General features: G+C 34.0%; 1 protein-coding gene across 1 annotated transcript in view; it reads left to right on the forward strand.

Annotated features, from left to right (window-relative positions):
- The window catches only part of LOC116127864, a 35,086-nt gene extending 15,403 nt beyond the window's left edge, over positions 1–19,683 (forward strand). The window contains exons 8-36 of the mRNA XM_031413528.1: positions 582–647; positions 923–992; positions 1,120–1,271; positions 1,609–1,720; positions 1,801–1,846; positions 2,095–2,605; positions 2,716–3,296; positions 4,297–4,339; positions 5,409–5,604; positions 5,688–5,814; positions 5,909–5,949; positions 6,166–6,274; positions 6,860–7,692; positions 8,257–8,388; positions 9,616–9,655; positions 9,784–9,856; positions 10,934–10,967; positions 11,184–11,292; positions 11,878–12,710; positions 13,274–13,405; positions 14,227–14,299; positions 14,611–14,650; positions 14,779–14,851; positions 16,548–16,613; positions 17,525–17,602; positions 17,696–17,865; positions 18,313–18,359; positions 18,803–19,055; positions 19,150–19,683. Coding sequence (XP_031269388.1) covers positions 5,426–5,604; positions 5,688–5,814; positions 5,909–5,949; positions 6,166–6,274; positions 6,860–7,692; positions 8,257–8,388; positions 9,616–9,655; positions 9,784–9,856; positions 10,934–10,967; positions 11,184–11,292; positions 11,878–12,710; positions 13,274–13,405; positions 14,227–14,299; positions 14,611–14,650; positions 14,779–14,851; positions 16,548–16,613; positions 17,525–17,602; positions 17,696–17,865; positions 18,313–18,359; positions 18,803–19,055; positions 19,150–19,514 — 3,807 coding nt within the window. The 5' untranslated portion in view covers positions 582–647; positions 923–992; positions 1,120–1,271; ... (4 more) ...; positions 4,297–4,339; positions 5,409–5,425 and the 3' untranslated portion in view covers positions 19,515–19,683. The remainder of the gene's footprint in view (positions 1–581; positions 648–922; positions 993–1,119; positions 1,272–1,608; positions 1,721–1,800; positions 1,847–2,094; positions 2,606–2,715; positions 3,297–4,296; positions 4,340–5,408; positions 5,605–5,687; positions 5,815–5,908; positions 5,950–6,165; positions 6,275–6,859; positions 7,693–8,256; positions 8,389–9,615; positions 9,656–9,783; positions 9,857–10,933; positions 10,968–11,183; positions 11,293–11,877; positions 12,711–13,273; positions 13,406–14,226; positions 14,300–14,610; positions 14,651–14,778; positions 14,852–16,547; positions 16,614–17,524; positions 17,603–17,695; positions 17,866–18,312; positions 18,360–18,802; positions 19,056–19,149) is intronic.
- Positions 19,684–20,030: the final 347 nt, after the last annotated feature.

Below are 20,030 nucleotides of genomic sequence, written 5' to 3' on the forward strand. Positions count from 1 at the left end.
CCAAATCATCCAAAAATACCCATAATGTTTGCTACCTGTATTAATATGTTCTATAAACCATGTGAAGTGGGACAAACAAGGAGCAAGTGGCCGCCATACTGCTGCTTTTTCTTTCCATTATTATTATTATTTTGGTATGGATGCTAACAAATTATAAAGAAATTTGACTCTTTGTTTTTCTCAAATTTCTCCGCTTCTAAAGAGATCTTAGAAATGGCTTTCGCAGATGTTGTTGCTTTTCATGTTCCATCTGCATTACATTTCCATAGGCATATAACCATTTATAGTTATTTATTGACAATAGGCTTTAAATTACAGTTAGTTACTCAATGGTTGTTTCAATTAAGTTGAAATTCGCAAATATCTTCAATTAAGTTGAAATTCGCAAATATCTTCTCGACTCAGGAGCTCTTTTTGCCCATTGTACTCTTTGTTCTATCCTCTATTATGTTTGCTAGGCCATTTAATTATAGTTTATTTAGATAACACAAATTCAGTACTTCAATATTTTCTGTCAATTTATCTACCTATTTTACTACTTTTATGCTAAAGAGTTTCTTTTATCTGTCAAATACGTGAAGGTTAGTGAAGCAAGAAACTTGGATAGAGATTTAGTGGAGAGTGGCCTTACTTTTGCTGGTTTTGCGGTAATTAGCGCAAACTTTAATTTCCCTTAATTTCTTGTGATTTGCTTATATATTTTTATTATTTTCTTTTTCTTGGATATTTCAACCAGATTCTTTAATGAATGCATATTTTGATTATTCTCTTTTTCTTGGATATTTCGACCAGATTCTTTAATGAATCCATACTTTGATTATTCACTTTTTCTGGGATATTTCAACCAGATTCATTAATGAATGCTTATTACTACTTATATTTTCTTATTTTGTTCTGTAAATGCTGGTAATATAAATTTCAGGTATTTATGCCCTATTAGAGCAGATTCGGCCACCATTTTGTCTGAATTAAAGAATTCGTCCCATGACTTGGTGAGTAATATGCTCGTGTATCTTGGTTGCGATTATGTATATTAGAAAGTTGTGAACTTTGAATCTGGAGTCCTGACTCCTAGTTTGTGCAATATTGCGTGCTGAAGATATAATTTTTTAATGATAGGCGATGATCACTGGTGACTAAGCATTGACAGCTTGCTATGTTGCTAGCCAAGTACATATTGTTTCAAAGCCAGCACTAATTCTTAGTCCCTCGAAGAATGGTAGAGGATATGAATGGATATTGCCTGATGAAACAGAGATTATTCCATACAGGTGAAGTTTCACCTATTGTTATTTACCTCGTTATCAATTTGTTGAGATCACCCTTTAATCTTTTACTAGTTTTTAATGGCAATGAACACACACATTTCACCAAAAGAAAATGCCTTGAACTTAGAATTGTAAAACTTGTTTTATCCTCAAATAGTTGATTCAATATGCGTTTACATTTCTCTATGGAGTTTCTTATCGAGCCGAAGCCAGGAACATTGATATAATGAACCTTTTTTTTTTTTTTAATTTAATTTAAAGCTCTTTATATTAAACTATAACGGAAAAAGCTTTCCTTTGTCAACTGAGGAAAGTGGGAATGTACTTGATTTGATTGCAGTGAGAAAGCGGTTGAAGTTTTATCAGAGACACATGATCTCTGTGTTGAAGGTGACTGCATTGAAATGTCACAACAGACTTCTGCTGTTCTACGAGTCATTCCTTATGTGAAGGTTTCATAATGATACTATCTGTTTCAATGTTGTTATGATGATAGCCTCATCTGGATAATATGTATGCTATATTTGTACAGGTTTTTGCAAGAGTTGCTCCTGAGCAAAAAGAATTAATCATGACTCGTAAGCATGTTATTAAATATATTTTTTTTCTGCATGCTATAAAGAAGACATGATGGAATCATACCCAGGCAGGATCTTTCTCTCTGATTGGTTCTGCTGAAATTGAAATGGAACTTGTCAGTATTGTAGCACAAGGCACATTTTCTTGTGTTGTTTCTGGGCATGATGATCAGAGATTTGTGTTGTTGACTTTTTGCTTTGCTGTTGTAAGAGATTGCAGCAGTAGACATCTAATACTTTCTTTTCAGGCACACATAGGGGTTGCTTAGTTGAATGCCATGCCTCCAACTCAAAACAAAGCCTCATCATCAGAAACATCTAAAGATGAAAACACAAAGTCAGGTAAATCAAAGAAATCTAAGTCTGCATCAGAAGCTGTTGGCAAACCTATCAGTCAGAATGGAGAAGGCACTTCTGCCAGCCACACCACAGGTAACCGCCATCAGGCGGCTATTGAGATGCCATGACAGAAGCTGAAGAAGCTGATGGATGAGATGAATGAGGAGGGTGATGGTCGTTCTGCTCCAATTGTCAAGCTTGTGGATGCCTCTATGTCGCCATCATTTACAGCAAAGCATGCATCAGTTGCTCCAACAACAGACATAATTTGTCAGGGACGTAATACTCTTGTGACAACCCTTCAGATGTTCAAAATACTCGGCCTAAATTGCCTTGCTACAGCATATGTGTTGAGTGTTATGTATTTGGATGGTGTCAAGCTCGGCGATGTCCAGGCTACAATCAGTGGTGTCTTTACAGGTGCCTTTTTCCTATTCATTTCACATGCCCGCCCTCTTCCTACTCTGTCAACTGCACGACCCGGTCCTAATATTTTCTGCCTATATGTCTTACTTTCTCTCATGCGACAGTTTGCTATTGTTTTTCCTGATGTCTTCTGTGAAAGAGGCAGAGAAGTACACGCCGGATGAATGCATTGAACCAGACTCAGATTTTCATCCCAATCTTGCGAATACAGTTTCATACATGGTAAGCATGATGCTCCAGGTGGCCACCTTTGCTGTAAACTACATGGGTTTTCCTTTCAACCAGAGCATCTCTGAAAACAAACCATTTTTGTATGTTCTGATTGCTTCCGTTGGTTTCTTCAGAGTCATTACGTGTGATCTATTAGGGACTTAAATGACTGGTTGAAGTTGGTGCCTTTGCCATGGGGATTAAGGGATAAACTTTTGATTTGGGCTTCTCTCCTGTTTTTGAGCTGTTATTGATGGGAGAAATTTTTGAAGTGGGCATTCCCAGATAGAGTTGCAGATTGGAAGAAACGACAACATGCGGTTGCAGCAAATTCGGATAAGAAGCATGCTTGAACAACCATAACCTTATATGTGGCATTTGCGGGTGTGTCGAGCACTTTGGTAAAGGCCATGATAATTTGTGTTGATGTTGTGAGTAATGTGACACAGCTAGAGTACTACAAAGGATAGCTTCAGTAAGTTGGGTTACTTAACAGTTGCCTGATTAATTACTGGTTTCTGCCCCTTCATTTAGTTGAAATTTTTGGTAATTCTTAATTTTACTGTTGAAGAGGAGGGAAATATTTTAGGAATTTTGGCTTCTAAATCTGGTGATTTAAAGTTTTTTTTTAATTTTATTTTTAATAACGCAGGAAATCTTTTAGGATTTTTCTTTTTAATAAAGTGTCTTTGTAGGAGTAGTATTACTCATTTTGTTTACTTAAAAGGCTAAAAATTCAGTTTGGACATTTAGATAAATGGTAAGTCTAGGATTAACAGATTTATAATATATGAGTAGAAGAAAGCCTGTTTTGGAATATATATTCAAGTACACTATAAAATAGGAGGCTTTTTCATATAAGCAATTTTTATTGAGTAGACATGTTTATGTACAATAAATAAAACTTAAATTAAGCCGTAGTAGTAGGTTATTCAATGTATAAAATTACTTAACTCAAATTATTCCAAATTGTATTAAATCTTTAAGTCAACCACTGTTGAGAAATATAAACTATGCTTTTTATCATTTGGAAATACTTTTTTATTTTTTCCTCAAAATATATCTTTAATAAAATACTTTGCACAAAACAGTAAAAAATTAGCTTCTATTATATTAATTATTAAATATTAACATTTTACTAGCAAAAAATATTTAACTAATTAAATGGTTGAGAACAATTTTTAATTATTTAAAAAAAAAAAAATACAGATGAAACAGACTACAAGAGACAGACTGAAGTTCACTATAAGTTTAAAACATTTTCAACTAAGAAGAACAACTTTAAAGTCCTTGTCTTCCTATTTGCCCATAATTGCCAAAAAACAAGAAGAAGAAAGATACAGAGAGATTAAGAGAAAGTTGTGAACTTTATATATTTTTTATTATTTTGATGATGTTTGTTCTTATGAGATTCTATTCTTTCTGATCTTTATTTCCTAGAATTTGATTCTTAGAGAAAAAGTGTTTATTTGCAGATCTATTTGGAGCTCTTGGCTTATGGGTTTTTCTTCAATTGGGGTAAATTTTTCTGATTCTAATTATGGGTTTGGAATTGTTAGGGGATTTTATTGATGGGTTTTGAGTATTTGCTAGTTGTTTTTTTGTGAGATGGGTGGGTTATTGAATAATACTATTCTAACAATTCTCTCTTACAAATTTTTTTTTTTTTTTTTATAATTCTATGCAACATATTACAATTAGTTAGTTCACAATAGATCTTACATGAGTCCTACATGAGTCTTACTAATTAATTGTAAGTTGACCAATTGAGATTGTGAAAAAAAGTTGTTAGAAAATGAGGAAAAAGAGATTTTTTTATTTTGAGTTATGCTTGGTTGCTTAAAAGTTATGAAAATATAACCCCTATTTTTGGCTAATTTATTTAATTTCCCTTTTATTAATACCCATCAAATTATAATAAAAAAATACGAAAAAGGTTTTCATAAATAAAACTATGTCTGACTAAATTCAGATGCTAAATAATATACTATTTACTTTTGAATTTAAAAAAAATAAACAATTATTAATAAAACCTAATAAGAGTCGGATTTATGGTCTCAACCTTATTAATCCTATTTATTTAATATACTGAATTCTGAATTACCTCCACATTCAAACGGATGGTAAATAGCGTAGGGGCAAAACGGTTTAAATTAATCTAAAAAACAAAAACCAATTGAAGGCAGAAGGAGGCGACGTCACGGCGGAAGGAGGGATTCCCAGTGGCCCAAAGCGACAGGCTTGGGTTGATCCACCCCGATTGCTCCCTAATCTCCCCTGCCAGCCTCTCACCTCCAAAACTCCGCCCTTCACTCTTTTGTTTTCCTCCAAGAAGATTTTCCCGGTGGCCGTTCAACTCCTGTACGAGCTATATACTCAATGGATTTTTATCATAAATACTCTATTTTTCTTAATATTAGTTTTAGTATATTTACGTACATAATAATTTCTTTCTTAGTCAAAGTTAGGTCAATCTCTGCTTAAGGTTATTATCGTCTTTGTGTTCATGTCTCTCCAGTGTCTGTAAAGTAGTCGGTAAAGTGCCTTGCTTTGAGAGAGTTTAAATTTAAATGTTATTATTTTACAGAAGACAATAACACAACGATGGAGAAAGAATCTTCAGCAAGTGATGCCGCTGGAGTTCAAGTATCATTATTCGATTATTCAGTGCAGAATTATTTTAAAGCAATTGACGGAATCTCGGAGCTCTGTGGTGAGCCGGAGACAAATTGCCTTGATGAATCCGACACCCAACGGTTTTCCTCCTCCATTACTTTCTTGAGGTGATTAATTTTCCTTATATTTCCTGTTTACATTTTTATATATAAATATTTTAAGTGTAATTGAGAAATTGCTGTGTGTTCAGGGAATGGAGATATTTTAATTACGAGCCAAGAACCGTTAGGTTTGCTAATGAAACGGGAATTGGTGGGGCAAAAGTTATTTTAAGTGAAATAAACTTACCTCAATTTTCATCAGCAACTGTTCCTAAGGTATTTGATACTTGTTGCATGATTAGTTTTTGTATTGTTTTTGATATTATGATTCATTTTTTTTTATTTTTTATTTTTTTGGATATTCTTGCAGAATGAAGGTTCATACTCTGATGCGACTTCACTAGAATCAGGGTACAATTAGATTGTTTGAAGAGTTTTTTATTTGATGTTTGGTTTATGGTACTTATATTTTGAATGATGCTTAGTTTAAATCAAGGCGTGTAGATATCATCCATATGTTTTGTTTATAGTATGACAACGGTTGTTCATGCGGTTGGTTTTATATATCCAGCTTTTAAAATTTTCTACTACATTGTGATATGCTTTCGACAATCAATTGTTTTTCAGTGGGTCTAATTGCAGCAAAGACTTCGTGATGTACGCTGGAGGATCTGTTTGGGCATTGGATTGGTGTCCTAGAGTTCGTGAAAGGCCTGATTGTCATACAAAATGTGAGGTACTTGTACTTTTATATCATACGGTATACAATTTATTCTGGTTTTTTATTCTACAATGTTTGCAAGTTCTAATTTTCAACTTCATATCGTCACCAAAGCCTTGCCAGTTTGATATAGATGTAAATATGATTATCTTAATTACTCACATATTGACCTATTTAAAATTCAGTATTTTCTTTATTGGATCTTTTGGTGCAATGTTTGGAAGCTCTAATCTCAGCTTCACGTCATCGCCCAAATTACTTTTGCAACAAGATCAACATGAGAGCTTCTAGTCTCTAACAAAGATTAAAAGTGAGACTCCAAGAAGATTTATTGTTAGAATGATAGAGTAGAGTGTCAATTAGGATTAATACAAAGGAAGAAAATTAGGTTTCATCAGGTTGGTATGTACTGTAATTATATATTTTCTCATTGGGTTGTTGTGTTCTTATAAATAGTTTCGTTTAACATTATTTGAGTAATAAAAGTTTTTATCAAATGGGTGGGTGTGCAGAGCGATTTTAAGGGTGCACATAAGCTCACATTATTATTTATTTTATATTCTTATGTTCTAATTTTAGTTCTTTGTGTTTTTGCCCCAGTTTATTGCTGTTTCTGCTCATCCTCCAGAATCGTATTATCACCAATTGGGTGCTTCACTTACTGGGAGAGGTATTATTCAGATATGGTGTATACTAAACGTTAGTCTAAATGAAGAAGAGGCATCTCCACCAGAGAAAAACCCTAAAAAACGAGGACCTAAAGCTGGTGATGCCATTGAAGACAAATTAAAGAGACCAAGAGGAAGACCTAGAAAAAATTCAATAAATAAGTCTCTTGATAGTGAAGCTGCAATGGATAAGTCAATCCAATTAAAGAGGCCAAGAGGAAGACCTAGAAAGAAACCGAAAGATGAATCCTCTGACAATTTGGATGTTAACAATCAGTTTGTTCAACCACTTGCTGTTCAACATTCAGATGAATCATCTGAGTTGCTATCTATACAAGAAGTTTATGGGAATACCGAACAGCATAATTTACATAAAATTATTGGTAATAAACAAAAAAATTCTGCAGAGAGAGAATCTTCAATGCATTCACCCCTTAAAACTCTGGTGAAGAGTAGAAGATTAACAAGCAAGGGAAATGCTGGGAAAAATAATGATGACATATGTCAGCCATTATCTGCCGGTGATAGCTCTAGACAGGATTCTCTGCCATGTAACAATGAATCAGGCAAGGATTCATTGGACATAAGCTTGGCCTCTTGTTCTACCCCAAAGAACATTGCTCTTCCAAGGGTCATTTTATGCCTTGCTCACAATGGAAAAGTGGCATGGGATGTAAAATGGCAGCCCAATAATGTGAAAGGTTCCAAATGCCAGCAACGGATGGGGTATCTTGCTGTCTTACTGGGAAATGGATCCTTGGAAGTGTAAGACACTGGCTTCTGTTTTCTAGATCTTTATAGACATTTTGATTCTCTTTTTCTGTTCAATATTCTAGATAGTTGAGCAATACGTATGGGTAAATAGACTTGGTTGCATATGTGATTGGTCTATGAGCTGGATAGCTGTTTCTGGGGAAAAGGATGACTGCATACACATTTTTGGTACATTGGAGGGATAAAAGTTCATTAGCTCATATAAGTGATGTAGAAATCAGTGTGAATCAATAGAACATTAAAAATATTGGAACTCTAGAAAGATAGTTACCCTTGAGAGTTGCAATATCACATGAGCAACATAGATAACATGCTAGGTTTGGGTATTAGAAAATTGATTTATAGTTATTATATAAAATAATGAGCCAATTTTCTCCTTTCCTTGAGTTTCTCTTGTTACATTGTTCTGCATGTAAGAGCTTTGACGTTCTATATCACCTATTGTTTGCCTCAGACTATGATCCTCTCTAAAATTGCTAGGTTCTGTGTTATAACGATACATCACAAGAAAATATTTGTCAGGTGTCTTCTCATGATCCCGCTTGTCATATGCAGGTGGGAGGTTCCTCTTCCTTGTACAATGAAAGCTATTTACTTGTCTTCAGTTAATGAGGGCACTGATCCTCGCTTTGTAAAATTGGAGCCAGTATTCAGATGCTCAATGTTGAAATGTGGTGGGATACAGAGGTAATTTGCATGTATGTTGTCAATTTCTTTTAAATAATTTGATATTTAATTTGAATGTCTACAAAGAATTTCCTTTTCATGGCAATAAAGACGGGGATATTTCAAATTTGCATGCATGCTGTTCAACAGAGTTTTGCCATCATCACATGAGAGTCCCTCTAGCTTACTGCAGCAGTCATTTAGGATATCTAAAACATAATGAGGGAAGTCCAGAAGAAAATAGATTTATAAATATGATTTTGTTTTTCCTTCGGTCTTATTAGCTAGAGGATATAATTTTTAAGTAGTAGATTGGAAACTTCAGAAAACTTGTTAATCTTTTTGATATGATGGGATTGGTTCAGCATGGCATGATTCAAAATGCATGTCCAGGGCAAGGTATTTGCTGGCCTAGCTACTTTGTCAATTTCAGTGTGATGTTAAAAGTGTCCATGTGGGTTGGAAAAGAAAATTTGACATGAGAGTGGGAAGAGTGCACTTCATCCCTGTTGCCACTTTCAACAAAATTTCTACCTGTTTTGATGTGCACCTGCACCCATTTCCATGTAATTATGTATTCAACCCCCTTTTTTATTCTTTTTGTCTTTAAATATATTTGTTTTGGATGCTTGGCTTAGGAAGGCTCTTCTAAAGGGAATTTTTCTAGGTGTCATGTTTCTATTTGATCACTATGGAGGTCTGAGTTTCAAATGTTGAGTATAATTGAAGGAATCAATTTAGCAAAATATTTTATGTTTCCAGATAATTAGCTTTAAAATTTCCTACTGCCTTAAGTTTCATAATTGTTTGATACTCTCAAGTGTTCTTTCTTTGATTTACTGCTTATTTACTTCTATTGTACAGCGTCCCTTTGACAGTGGAATGGTCAACCTCACATCCACATGATTACTTACTAGCCGGGTGCCATGATGGATCGGTAATATATTACTGTATATATATTTTTACATTATCCTGTTCCAGTTTGCTTCCTCGTTGATTTGGGGGGTGTAATTATCATTAACATAGATGGTAACATAAATGGGAAAAAGGGTATTTCTCTTTGTGAAATCTCTTTAAAAAACAGATATGAGAGACAGATTAGAAGTGTATTCTCCAATTGGCACATTTTGATTGAATTTATGCTGATATACATATCACATTTGTTGTTCAGTCGGATTCATAGGTTACTTATCTTTCATTTTTTATTTACCATGTTGTGAGAACTGAAGATTTATTACATCCATTCAGGTTGCTTTATGGAAATTCTCTGCAAGAGGTTCATCAGAAGGTAAATACAACATGTAATCCACTTCTATTTTATGTTAATTTTTTTTTTCTCTTGCAGACAATTGCTTGGACTTTTAAAGTATATCAAATTAATTAGTTTTACATAATTTTTCATTTGCTGATGTACAGATACAAGGCCTCTACTTTGTTTCAGTGCAGATACAGTTCCTATCAGAACAGTTGCATGGGCCCCAACAGAAAGGTCAGTGATTTGAGAAGATTAATTTTCCATATTATCTAGTCTTCTGTGTTTATATATCTCTACGATCTCCTTTTGCACTAAATGCGTGTTTATGCCTATTCTGTGGATGTAATACAATTTTTTACGTGAAGGAATTTTTTCTTATGTGGAGTGTAAATATTCTTTTTTCAACCGTTGCTTTTCATAATTACAGTATAAACTTACTACTTGGGAATGTCAATGCTCTTACAGTATGACATAGTCTGGTATGCATTCAGTAAATAAAGATAACCATTAGATCTTTATTGTTTGTAGGATGAAGAGATTGGGTTGAGTGGCTCTTTGGCTTGGTTTCAAGGTTTGGTTGGGCCATTTAACTTTGGCTTGGGTTCATTTGGGAAGCATTGATTGTATTTAGGATCCTGCTGCCACCTCAAGTATTTGTGCAGTAATTGCTTGGTGTAGGATGAAGAAATTAAACTTTTGTTTGAGAATTAATAGGTGTGGGATGGAGGTAAAAAAGAAAGTTAGGAATTTGGATCAGTGAAATATAGGGTTTGCAGCAAATTTGGGTGACTTTTTACCCCCAAAGTTGTGGACAATTTGCAAATTTTGCAAATTCCTATCAACACTTCCTTTCAAGAGTTGAGGTGCAAATTTTTATAAAAGCACGGTTTTTTAATGGGAAAAGAATATATTGTGGATGTTAGATTGACTGAGGGAAGATTTTTTTTAGCTGGCCAGATTTTATTACCTTTAGGCTCTATTTGGCACATGGGATAGATTGGACTGGATTGGATTGAATTGTTGATATTATTGTCTTGTGTTCAGTGGAAGATAGGATTAAGTTTTGAAAGATGTTACTTGATATAAAATAGATTAATCTGTAACTAAAACTAATTTATAATTTTTTTTAAGGATTTTAAATGAAGATTGTCTTTTTATTGTAAATATAATTGTAATAAGTTGTTACATCATATTATTATTTGTTACAATTTATTTTTGAAGAAATTCATATTTCCTCATTTAATACCAAAATAATTATATATCATCATCATCATCAGTAACTGCTATGTTGCAATTTCTTTTAATAAGAAGGTTCATACTCTGATGCGACTTCACTAGAATCAGGGTACAATTAGATTGTTTGAAGAGTTTTTGATTTGATGTTTGGTTTATGGTACTTATATTTTGAATGATGCTTAGTTTAAATCAAGGCGTGTAGATATCATCCATATGTTTTGTTTATAGTATGACAACGGTTGTTCATGCGGTTGGTTTTATATATCCAGCTTTTAAAATTTTCTACTACATTGTGATATGCTTTCGACAACCAATTGTTTTTCAGTGGGTCTAATTGCAGCAAAGACTTTGTGATGTATGCTGGAGGATCTGTTTGGGCATTGGATTGGTGTCCTAGAGTTCGTGAAAGGCCTGATTGTCATACAAAATGTGAGGTACTTGTACTTTTATATCATAGGGTATACAATTTATTCTGGTTTTTTATTCTACAATGTTTGCAAGTTCTAATTTTCAACTTCATATCGTCACCAAAGCCTTGCCAGTTTGATATAGATGTAAATATGATTATCTTAATTACTCACATATTGACCTATTTAAAATTCAGTATTTTCTTTATTGGATCTTTTGGTGCAATGTTTGGAAGCTCTAATCTCAGCTTCACGTCATCGCCCAAATTACTTTTGCAACAAGATCAACATGAGAGCTTCTAGTCTCTAACAAAGATTAAAAGTGAGACTCCAAGAAGATTTATTGTTAGAATGATAGAGTAGAGTGTCAATTAGGATTAATACAAAGGAAGAAAATTAGGTTTCATCAGGTTGGTATGTACTGTAATTATATATTTTCTCATTGGGTTGTTGTGTTCTTATAAATAGTTTCGTTTAACATTATTTGAGTAATAAAAGTTTTTATCAAATGGGTGGGTGTGCAGAGCGATTTTAAGGGTGCACATAAGCTCACATTATTATTTATTTTATATTCTTATGTTCTAATTTTAGTTCTTTGTGTTTTTGCCCCAGTTTATTGCTGTTTCTGCTCATCCTCCAGAATCGTATTATCACCAATTGGGTGCTTCACTTACTGGGAGAGGTATTATTCAGATATGGTGTATACTAAACGTTAGTCTAAATGAAGAAGAGGCATCTCCACCAGAGAAAAACCCTAAAAAACGAGGACCTAAAGCTGGTGATGCCATTGAAGACAAATTAAAGAGACCAAGAGGAAGACCTAGAAAAAATTCAATAAATAAGTCTCTTGATAGTGAAGCTGCAATGGATAAGTCAATCCAATTAAAGAGGCCAAGAGGAAGACCTAGAAAGAAACCGAAAGATGAATCCTCTGACAATTTGGATGTTAACAATCAGTTTGTTCAACCACTTGCTGTTCAACATTCAGATGAATCATCTGAGTTGCTATCTATACAAGAAGTTTATGGGAATACCGAACAGCATAATTTACATAAAATTATTGGTAATAAACAAAAAAATTCTGCAGAGAGAGAATCTTCAATGCATTCACCCCTTAAAACTCTGGTGAAGAGTAGAAGATTAACAAGCAAGGGAAATGCTGGGAAAAATAATGATGACATATGTCAGCCATTATCTGCCGGTGATAGCTCTAGACAGGATTCTCTGCCATGTAACAATGAATCAGGCAAGGATTCATTGGACATAAGCTTGGCCTCTTGTTCTACCCCAAAGAACATTGCTCTTCCAAGGGTCATTTTATGCCTTGCTCACAATGGAAAAGTGGCATGGGATGTAAAATGGCAGCCCAATAATGTGAAAGGTTCCAAATGCCAGCAACGGATGGGGTATCTTGCTGTCTTACTGGGAAATGGATCCTTGGAAGTGTAAGACACTGGCTTCTGTTTTCTAGATCTTTATAGACTTTTTGATTCTCTTTTTCTGTTCAATATTCTAGATAGTTGAGCAATACGTATGGGTAAATAGACTTGGTTGCATATGTGATTGGTCTATGAGCTGGATAGCTGTTTCTGGGGAAAAGGATGACTGCATACACATTTTTGGTACATTGGAGGGATAAAAGCTCATTAGCTCATATAAGTGATGTAGAAATCATTGTGAATCAATAGAACATTAAAAATATTGGAACTCTAGAAAGATAGTTACCCTTGAGAGTTGCAATATCACATGAGCGACATAGATAACATGCTAGGTTTGGGTATAGAAAATTCATTTATAGTTGTTATATAAAATAATGAGCCAATTTTCTTCTTTCCTTGAGTTTCTCGTGTTACATTGTTCTGCATGTAAGAGCTTTGACGTTATATATCACCTATTGTTTGCCTCAGACTATGATCCTCTCTAAAATTGCTAGGTTCTGTGTTATAACGATATATCACAAGAAAATATTTGTGAGGTGTCTTCTCATGATCCTGCTTGTCATATGCAGGTGGGAAGTTCCTCTTCCTTGTACAATGAAAGCTATTTACTTGGCTTCAGTTAATGAGGGCACTGATCCTCGCTTTGTAAAATTGGAGCCAGTATTCAGATGCTCAATGTTGAAATGTGGTGGCATACAGAGGTAATTTGCATGTATGTTGTCAATTTCTTTTAAATAATTTGATATTTAATTTGAATGTCTACAAAGAATTTCCTTTTCATGGCAATAAAGAGGAGATATTTCAAATTTGCATGCATGCTGCAGTAAGCTATAGGGACTCTCATGTGATGATGGCAATTTAGGATATCTAAAACATAATGAGGGAAGTCCAGAAGAAAATAGATTTATAAATATGATTTTGTTTTTCCTTTGGTCTTATTAGCTAGAGGATATAATTTTTAAGTAGTAGATTGGAAACTTTAGAAAACTTGTTAATCTTTTTGATATCATGGGATTGGTTCAGCATGGCATGATTCAAAATGCATGTCCAGGGCAAGGTATTTGCTGGCCTAGCTACTTTGTCAATTTCAGTGTGATGTTAAAAGTGTCCATGTGGGTTGGAAAAGAAAATTTGACATGAGAGTGGGAAGAGTGCACTTCATCCCTGTTGCCACTTTCAACAAAATTTCTACCTGTTTTGATGTGCACCTGCACCCATTTCCATGTAATTATGTATTCAACCCCCTTTTTTATTCTTTTTGTCTTTAAATATATTTGTTTTGGATGCTTGGCTTAGGAAGGCTCTTCTAAAGGGAATTTTTCTAGGTGTCATGTTTCTATTTGATCACTATGGAGGTCTGAGTTTCAAATGTTGAGTATAATTGAAGGAATCAATTTAGCAAAATATTTTATGTTTCCAGATAATTAGCTTTAAAATTTCCTACTGCCTTAAGTTTCATAATTGTTTGATACTCTCAAGTGTTCTTTCTTTGATTTACTGCTTATTTACTTCTATTGTACAGCGTCCCTTTGACAGTGGAATGGTCAACCTCACATCCACATGATTACTTACTAGCCGGGTGCCATGATGGATCGGTAATATATTACTGTATATATATTTTTACATTATCCTGTTCCAGTTTGCTTCCTAGTTGATTTGGGGGGTGTAATTATCATTAGCATAGATGGTAACATAAATGGGAAAAAGGGCATTTCTCTTTGTGAAATCTTTTTAAAAAACAGATATGAGAGAGAGATTAGAAGTGTATTCTCCAATTGGCACATTTTGATTGAATTTATGCTGATATACATATCACATTTGTTGTTCAGTCGGATTCATAGGTTACTTATCCTTCATTTTTTATTTACCATGTTGTGAGAACTGAAGATTTATTACATCCATTCAGGTTGCTTTATGGAAATTCTCTGTAAGAGGTTCATCAGAAGGTAAATACAACATGTAATCCACTTCTATTTTATGTTAATTTTTTTTTTCTCTTGCAGACAATTGCTTGGACTTTTAAAGTATATCAAATTAATTAGTTTTACATAATTTTTCATTTGCTGATGTACAGATACAAGGCCTCTACTTTGTTTCAGTGCAGATACAGTTCCTATCAGAACAGTTGCATGGGCCCCAACAGAAAGGTCAGTGATTTGAGAAGATTAATTTTCCATATTATCTAGTCTTCTGTGTTTATATATCTCTATGATCTCCTTTTGCACTAAATGCGTGTTTATGCCTATTCTGTGGATGTAATACAATTTTTTACGTGAAGGAATTTTTTCTTATGTGGAGTGTAAATATTCTTTTTTCAACCGTTGCTTTTCATAATTACAGTATAAACTTACTACTTGGGAATGTCAATGCTCTTACAGTATGACATAATCTGGTATGCATTCAGTAAATAAAGATAACCATTAGATCTTTATTGTTTGTAGGATGAAGAGATTGGGTTGAGTGGCTCTTTGGCTTGGTTTCAAGGTTTGGTTGGGCCAATTAACTTTGGCTTGTGTTCATTTGGGAAGCATTGATTGTATTTAGGATCCTGCTGCCACCTCAAGTATTTGTGCAGTAATTGCTTGGTGTAGGATGAAGAAATTAAACTTTTGTTTGAGAATTAATAGGTGTGGGATGGAGGTAAAAAAGAAAGTTAGGAATTTGGATCAGTGAAATATAGGGCTTGCAGCAAATCTGGGTAACTTTTTACCCCCAAAGTTGTGGACAATTTGCAAATTTTGCAAATTCCTATCAACACTTCCTTTCAAGAGTTGAGGTGCAAATTTTTATAAAAGCACGGTTTTTTAATGGGAAAAGAATATATTGTGGATGTTAGATTGACTGAGGGAAGATTTTTTTTAGCTGGCCAGATTTTATTACCTTTAGGCTCTATTTGGCACATGGGATAGATTGGACTGGATTGGATTGAATTGTTGATATTATTGTCTTGTGTTCAGTGGAAGATAGGATTAAGTTTTGAAAGATGTTACTTGATATAAAATAGATTAATCTGTAACTAAAACTAATTTATAATTTTTTTTAAGGATTTTAAATGAAAATTGTCTTTTTATTATAAATATAATTGTAATAAGTTGTTACATCATATTATTATTTGTTACAATTTATTTTTTAAGAAATTCATATTTCCTCATTTAATACCAAAATAATTATATATCATCATCATCATCAGTAACGAAATTTTTATTTGTCATCATTAATTAAAGCCTATTGGGTGGGCAAGATTCTTTTACTCATGGGAGTAAAGATATGTAAACCAATGGATAGCTAAGAGATTATGTATCCCATGTACAAAGGATAAAGTGATGTGTCCCACATATTTTATCCCTGGAATTTTTATACCACCAGACAACCAGATTGGGCTTACAATTCTCCATGATCTCCAATGTCAGCCTTTTTCCTCATACCCGAGGCCTTATTGTGTATTATCTGCCATCAGTCTGAATCATAATGTCATGAGTCACTTTTCTAGCTTATATGTAAACGCCCCCTGACCCTTTTGATCTATTCTTCTAGACATTCATTCATGATTATTTAAGCTATATAGTTAATGTCCTAATGTCAATTGCAATAGTTGCTATTTTTGGATTTGAATTATTGTTTTGTTTATTTGCCAATCTAATGCAAGGTCATTTGATGGGCTTGGTTCACCTTCACTAAAAGGAGCTGAAACATGGTAATAGCAATGTAACTATAACCACCAGCCCCCCCTCCTCCCCTGTTCCCCCCACCCCCAAAAAAAACCCCTTCTTGTTATCTATTTTACTATATGATGCTGTGATTGTTGATATAGCAATATAAAATTTTCTTTTTGATGATTTTCAGTGATATGGAGATTGCAAATGTGATAGTCACTGCTGGACATGGAGGTCTAAAATTTTGGGATATACGGTAGGTGTTATAGCTTGTTTTTGTTTAATCATATATAATGCCTTTTCTTCCCTTATGAAAAATTAATGTTCCTCCTTGAATGTGTTCGTATTATTTGAATCTCAAATACTTGATTACTTTATTGGTCACTTTATCAGACAAATATTTATAATACATAGTTTATACAGAAATCTAGTCAATATTCTAGAGTTTTCATGTTCTAAAGTAAAGCCATAGTACTATTAGAGTGAGACTGAATGCCCTATATTACTTCCTTTAGTGACTAAAGAAAGGTTTTACCTAAAGGAAATGCCCATACATGCTAGATGATGTTTTACAAATTATTGGCGAGAGAACAATTCTTAGAGTTATTTAACAAGCTAGGCATTGTAGATATCTATGCTCCAGTTTGAGGTGTGAGGTTGAAATAGCCAAAATGGGGTTTATTTTATCAGTAAGGTATAAGGGCATTTTTTGTAACTTTCATTATTATTTACAATATAGGAGGGTACTGATGTGTGTTATAGATTCTTCACTTTGCTACATATCTCTCTTACTCTATAATTCTAAATTCGATATGCCATATCACAACATCTGTTTTTCACAAATTTCAAAAGTACTTGAAAACATAAATTTTTTAAGCATTGATCTTTATGTCGAATTTCGTATTTTAAGGGAACCTCTAGTTTATTTTTGTGTAAGAATTTAAATTCTGTTGTTCATATACATATGTCCGGCATATGAGCACTTTTGGCATTATAGGTTTTCATTGGTTATCAAGGAGAGAAAGTACTGTATTGGGAGTATTCCTTGATTAGACATGTTGAAGACATGAACTCTTTAGTCTATATAAATTTTCGTTTTTGAAGATAGTAGGCAATCATATTCAACCTTGTTTAATTTATGCCTTGGTTTGATTTGGGTTTTTGCAGTGACCCATTCCGTCCCCTGTGGAACCTCCATCCAGTGCCAAAGTTCATATATGGTCTGGATTGGTCTAGAGATCCAAGGTAACTTTATGATCTATCTTATTGGATGAAACCCAAATTACATTCCTTATGTTGATTATTTTTTTTCCCTAAACTGGGTTTTTCCATGTATAGTTGTGTTATTTTATCCTTCGATGATGGAGGATTGAGAATCCTCAGCTTGGTAAAGACTGCATATGATGTCCCTGCTACTGGAAGACCTTTTGTTGGGACAAAAAATGGTTTGCACCTTTCAAATTGTTTATCCTTTGCTGTCTGGAGCGTACAAGTGTCACGACAAACAGGTATCTCTCTTATTCTTCAGTATTATTTGTGAAAATGATGTAATATATATTTGTTCCAGTTTGGAGCTCTAACCATCAGTTCAATGGGAATGGATCTGAAATCTTATGCTTGTTCCTTGCATGGAATTATTCATGTGAAGCAAAATGGATTGGCCCCTACTTTCTGTTGGCAAATTATTGGTCAACATCTAATTAGTGCTGCCTTTGCGTTATTTTTTCTATCAGGGCGAAAATAGTATTTTTATCCTTATATTTTTTCCCAAACAATCTTATGTAGATAGACAATTGTGATTCTGGTCCTGGAAATGAAAGAGAATACTGCAACATTAACCTATACTTCTGCTCTACAGTGTTTTAGCCAATGCTTTTGGATGGCTAAATTTCTATTTTCTAATGCCATTACTGTTTAATATCCATGAATTTGATGAATTTCAGTTTATACTTTAGGTATGGTTGCATATTGCAGTGCAGATGGCACAGTTCTCCGTTTCCAAGTGAGTGTGACTTTCCTTGACACAATAACTTTTGTTAATAATTTTCTGCCTGACCGGGTTTACAGTATTTTACTTTAGACAATAACCATTCCCAAGGGTAAATATTAACTATCAGTACATTCTTTTAATCAGATTTAGTTTTTTCACTAGGATGATATTTGAGCATTGGGATCTTAAGCATGAAATCAACTCCCAACGAGATTTTGATATCCAAAAATTAATATGATTTTGTCATTAAAATTGATAGATATTTATGACGTATGTCTATTTAGAAGTTTTAGTGGTAGGCTCACTAGGTTTCCTGGTGCTTGGCACTCTGAATCATCCACATCACTATATGTTATGCTTATCATAATTAGAATTGTGGAGAAGTTTAATAAGTACATGTCTATTCAAGTCCATTCTAGACTCTCAATAACCAGATGATCTTGTCTTGAGGGTAGCTCACAACAAAAGCAGTTGAGAAAGATCCTGCACGTTACCGTGCTCCACATTTTATGTGTGGGTCTCTGACGGAGGATGAATCGGCTATAACAGTGAACACTCCATTACCAGATACACCAATAACATTAAAGAAGCCAGCCAATGAGTGTGGGGAAAGATCCATGCGGAGTCTTGCAGCTGATTTGAATGCAGTCAAACGAGCAAATGATAAGAAGAAGAAAACAGGTTCAAATTCAGATAATCAAACTTTAGGTAAGCTTGAGCAATTTTGGTTAATGCATAAATTTTAACACTGGTTCTCTCCTTGCATGATAATTATATTTACATTATCAAATTTTACTTGCAGCCATTTGTTATGACAATGATCGAGGCAAGGAGTCTGATGCTGATATAACACTGAAAGCTCTTAAGAGCAAGAAAGAATCTAAATCTAGAAGTAATAGTAGAAAAAAGGCCAAAGATGATCAAGCAATGGTATGTTTAGATGAAGAGGGAAGAAATATACAGGGGAATGAAATGGAAAAAGTAGAAATCGGGGATGATGTTGAAGTTATGCCTTCGAAAATGTTAGCAGTGCATCGAGTGAGATGGAACATGAACAAAGGTAGTGAGAGATGGTTGTGCTATGGAGGAGCTGCTGGAATTATACGATGTCAAGAGATTAGAGATCCCCTGCCTGATGCTGATAAGAAAGGGCGTAAGAGAACTTGAAATGGTCATGTCCTAACATATTTGATAATGTTGTTGTCTAATCTTTTGTATATTTGATGATCATGCTAAGTGAGCTACGACAATATGTAATTGCTTTTATTGTTTACACAAAGTTGCCCAGTGGCATTTAAGTTATAGGCCAATAGATTAGGATTAGCCAGTTAATAATTTTGAAAGAAATGAAATTTCTTTATTTTACGAAGCCATTACTTGTTACCAAAACCTTTCCGCCTAATTGTGGCCCTCCCTTGGAAAGAGGAAAAATTTGATATAGTTTGTAATAACATATTCAGGAAGCCCAATTGGTGAAAAATTCTCATTCGGTAATTTCTTAATCTTCGAAAATTAATTTTTCATATCAACCAAACAAACAGTTTAATTTCTGTTGTGTCGATTGAAACTTAGTGTCAAAATTTTAATCAAGACACAATGCATCCCAGTTCAGTGACCAGGCCTAGCCTTGGTTTACACAATCGCGGATGTAGTTTCTACTTTCTAGTGTCTTCCCTAATTGAA

This window comes from Pistacia vera, unplaced genomic scaffold (genome assembly GCF_008641045.1).
Source record: "Pistacia vera cultivar Batoury unplaced genomic scaffold, PisVer_v2 Contig196, whole genome shotgun sequence".
Classification (NCBI taxonomy): domain Eukaryota; kingdom Viridiplantae; phylum Streptophyta; class Magnoliopsida; order Sapindales; family Anacardiaceae; genus Pistacia; species Pistacia vera.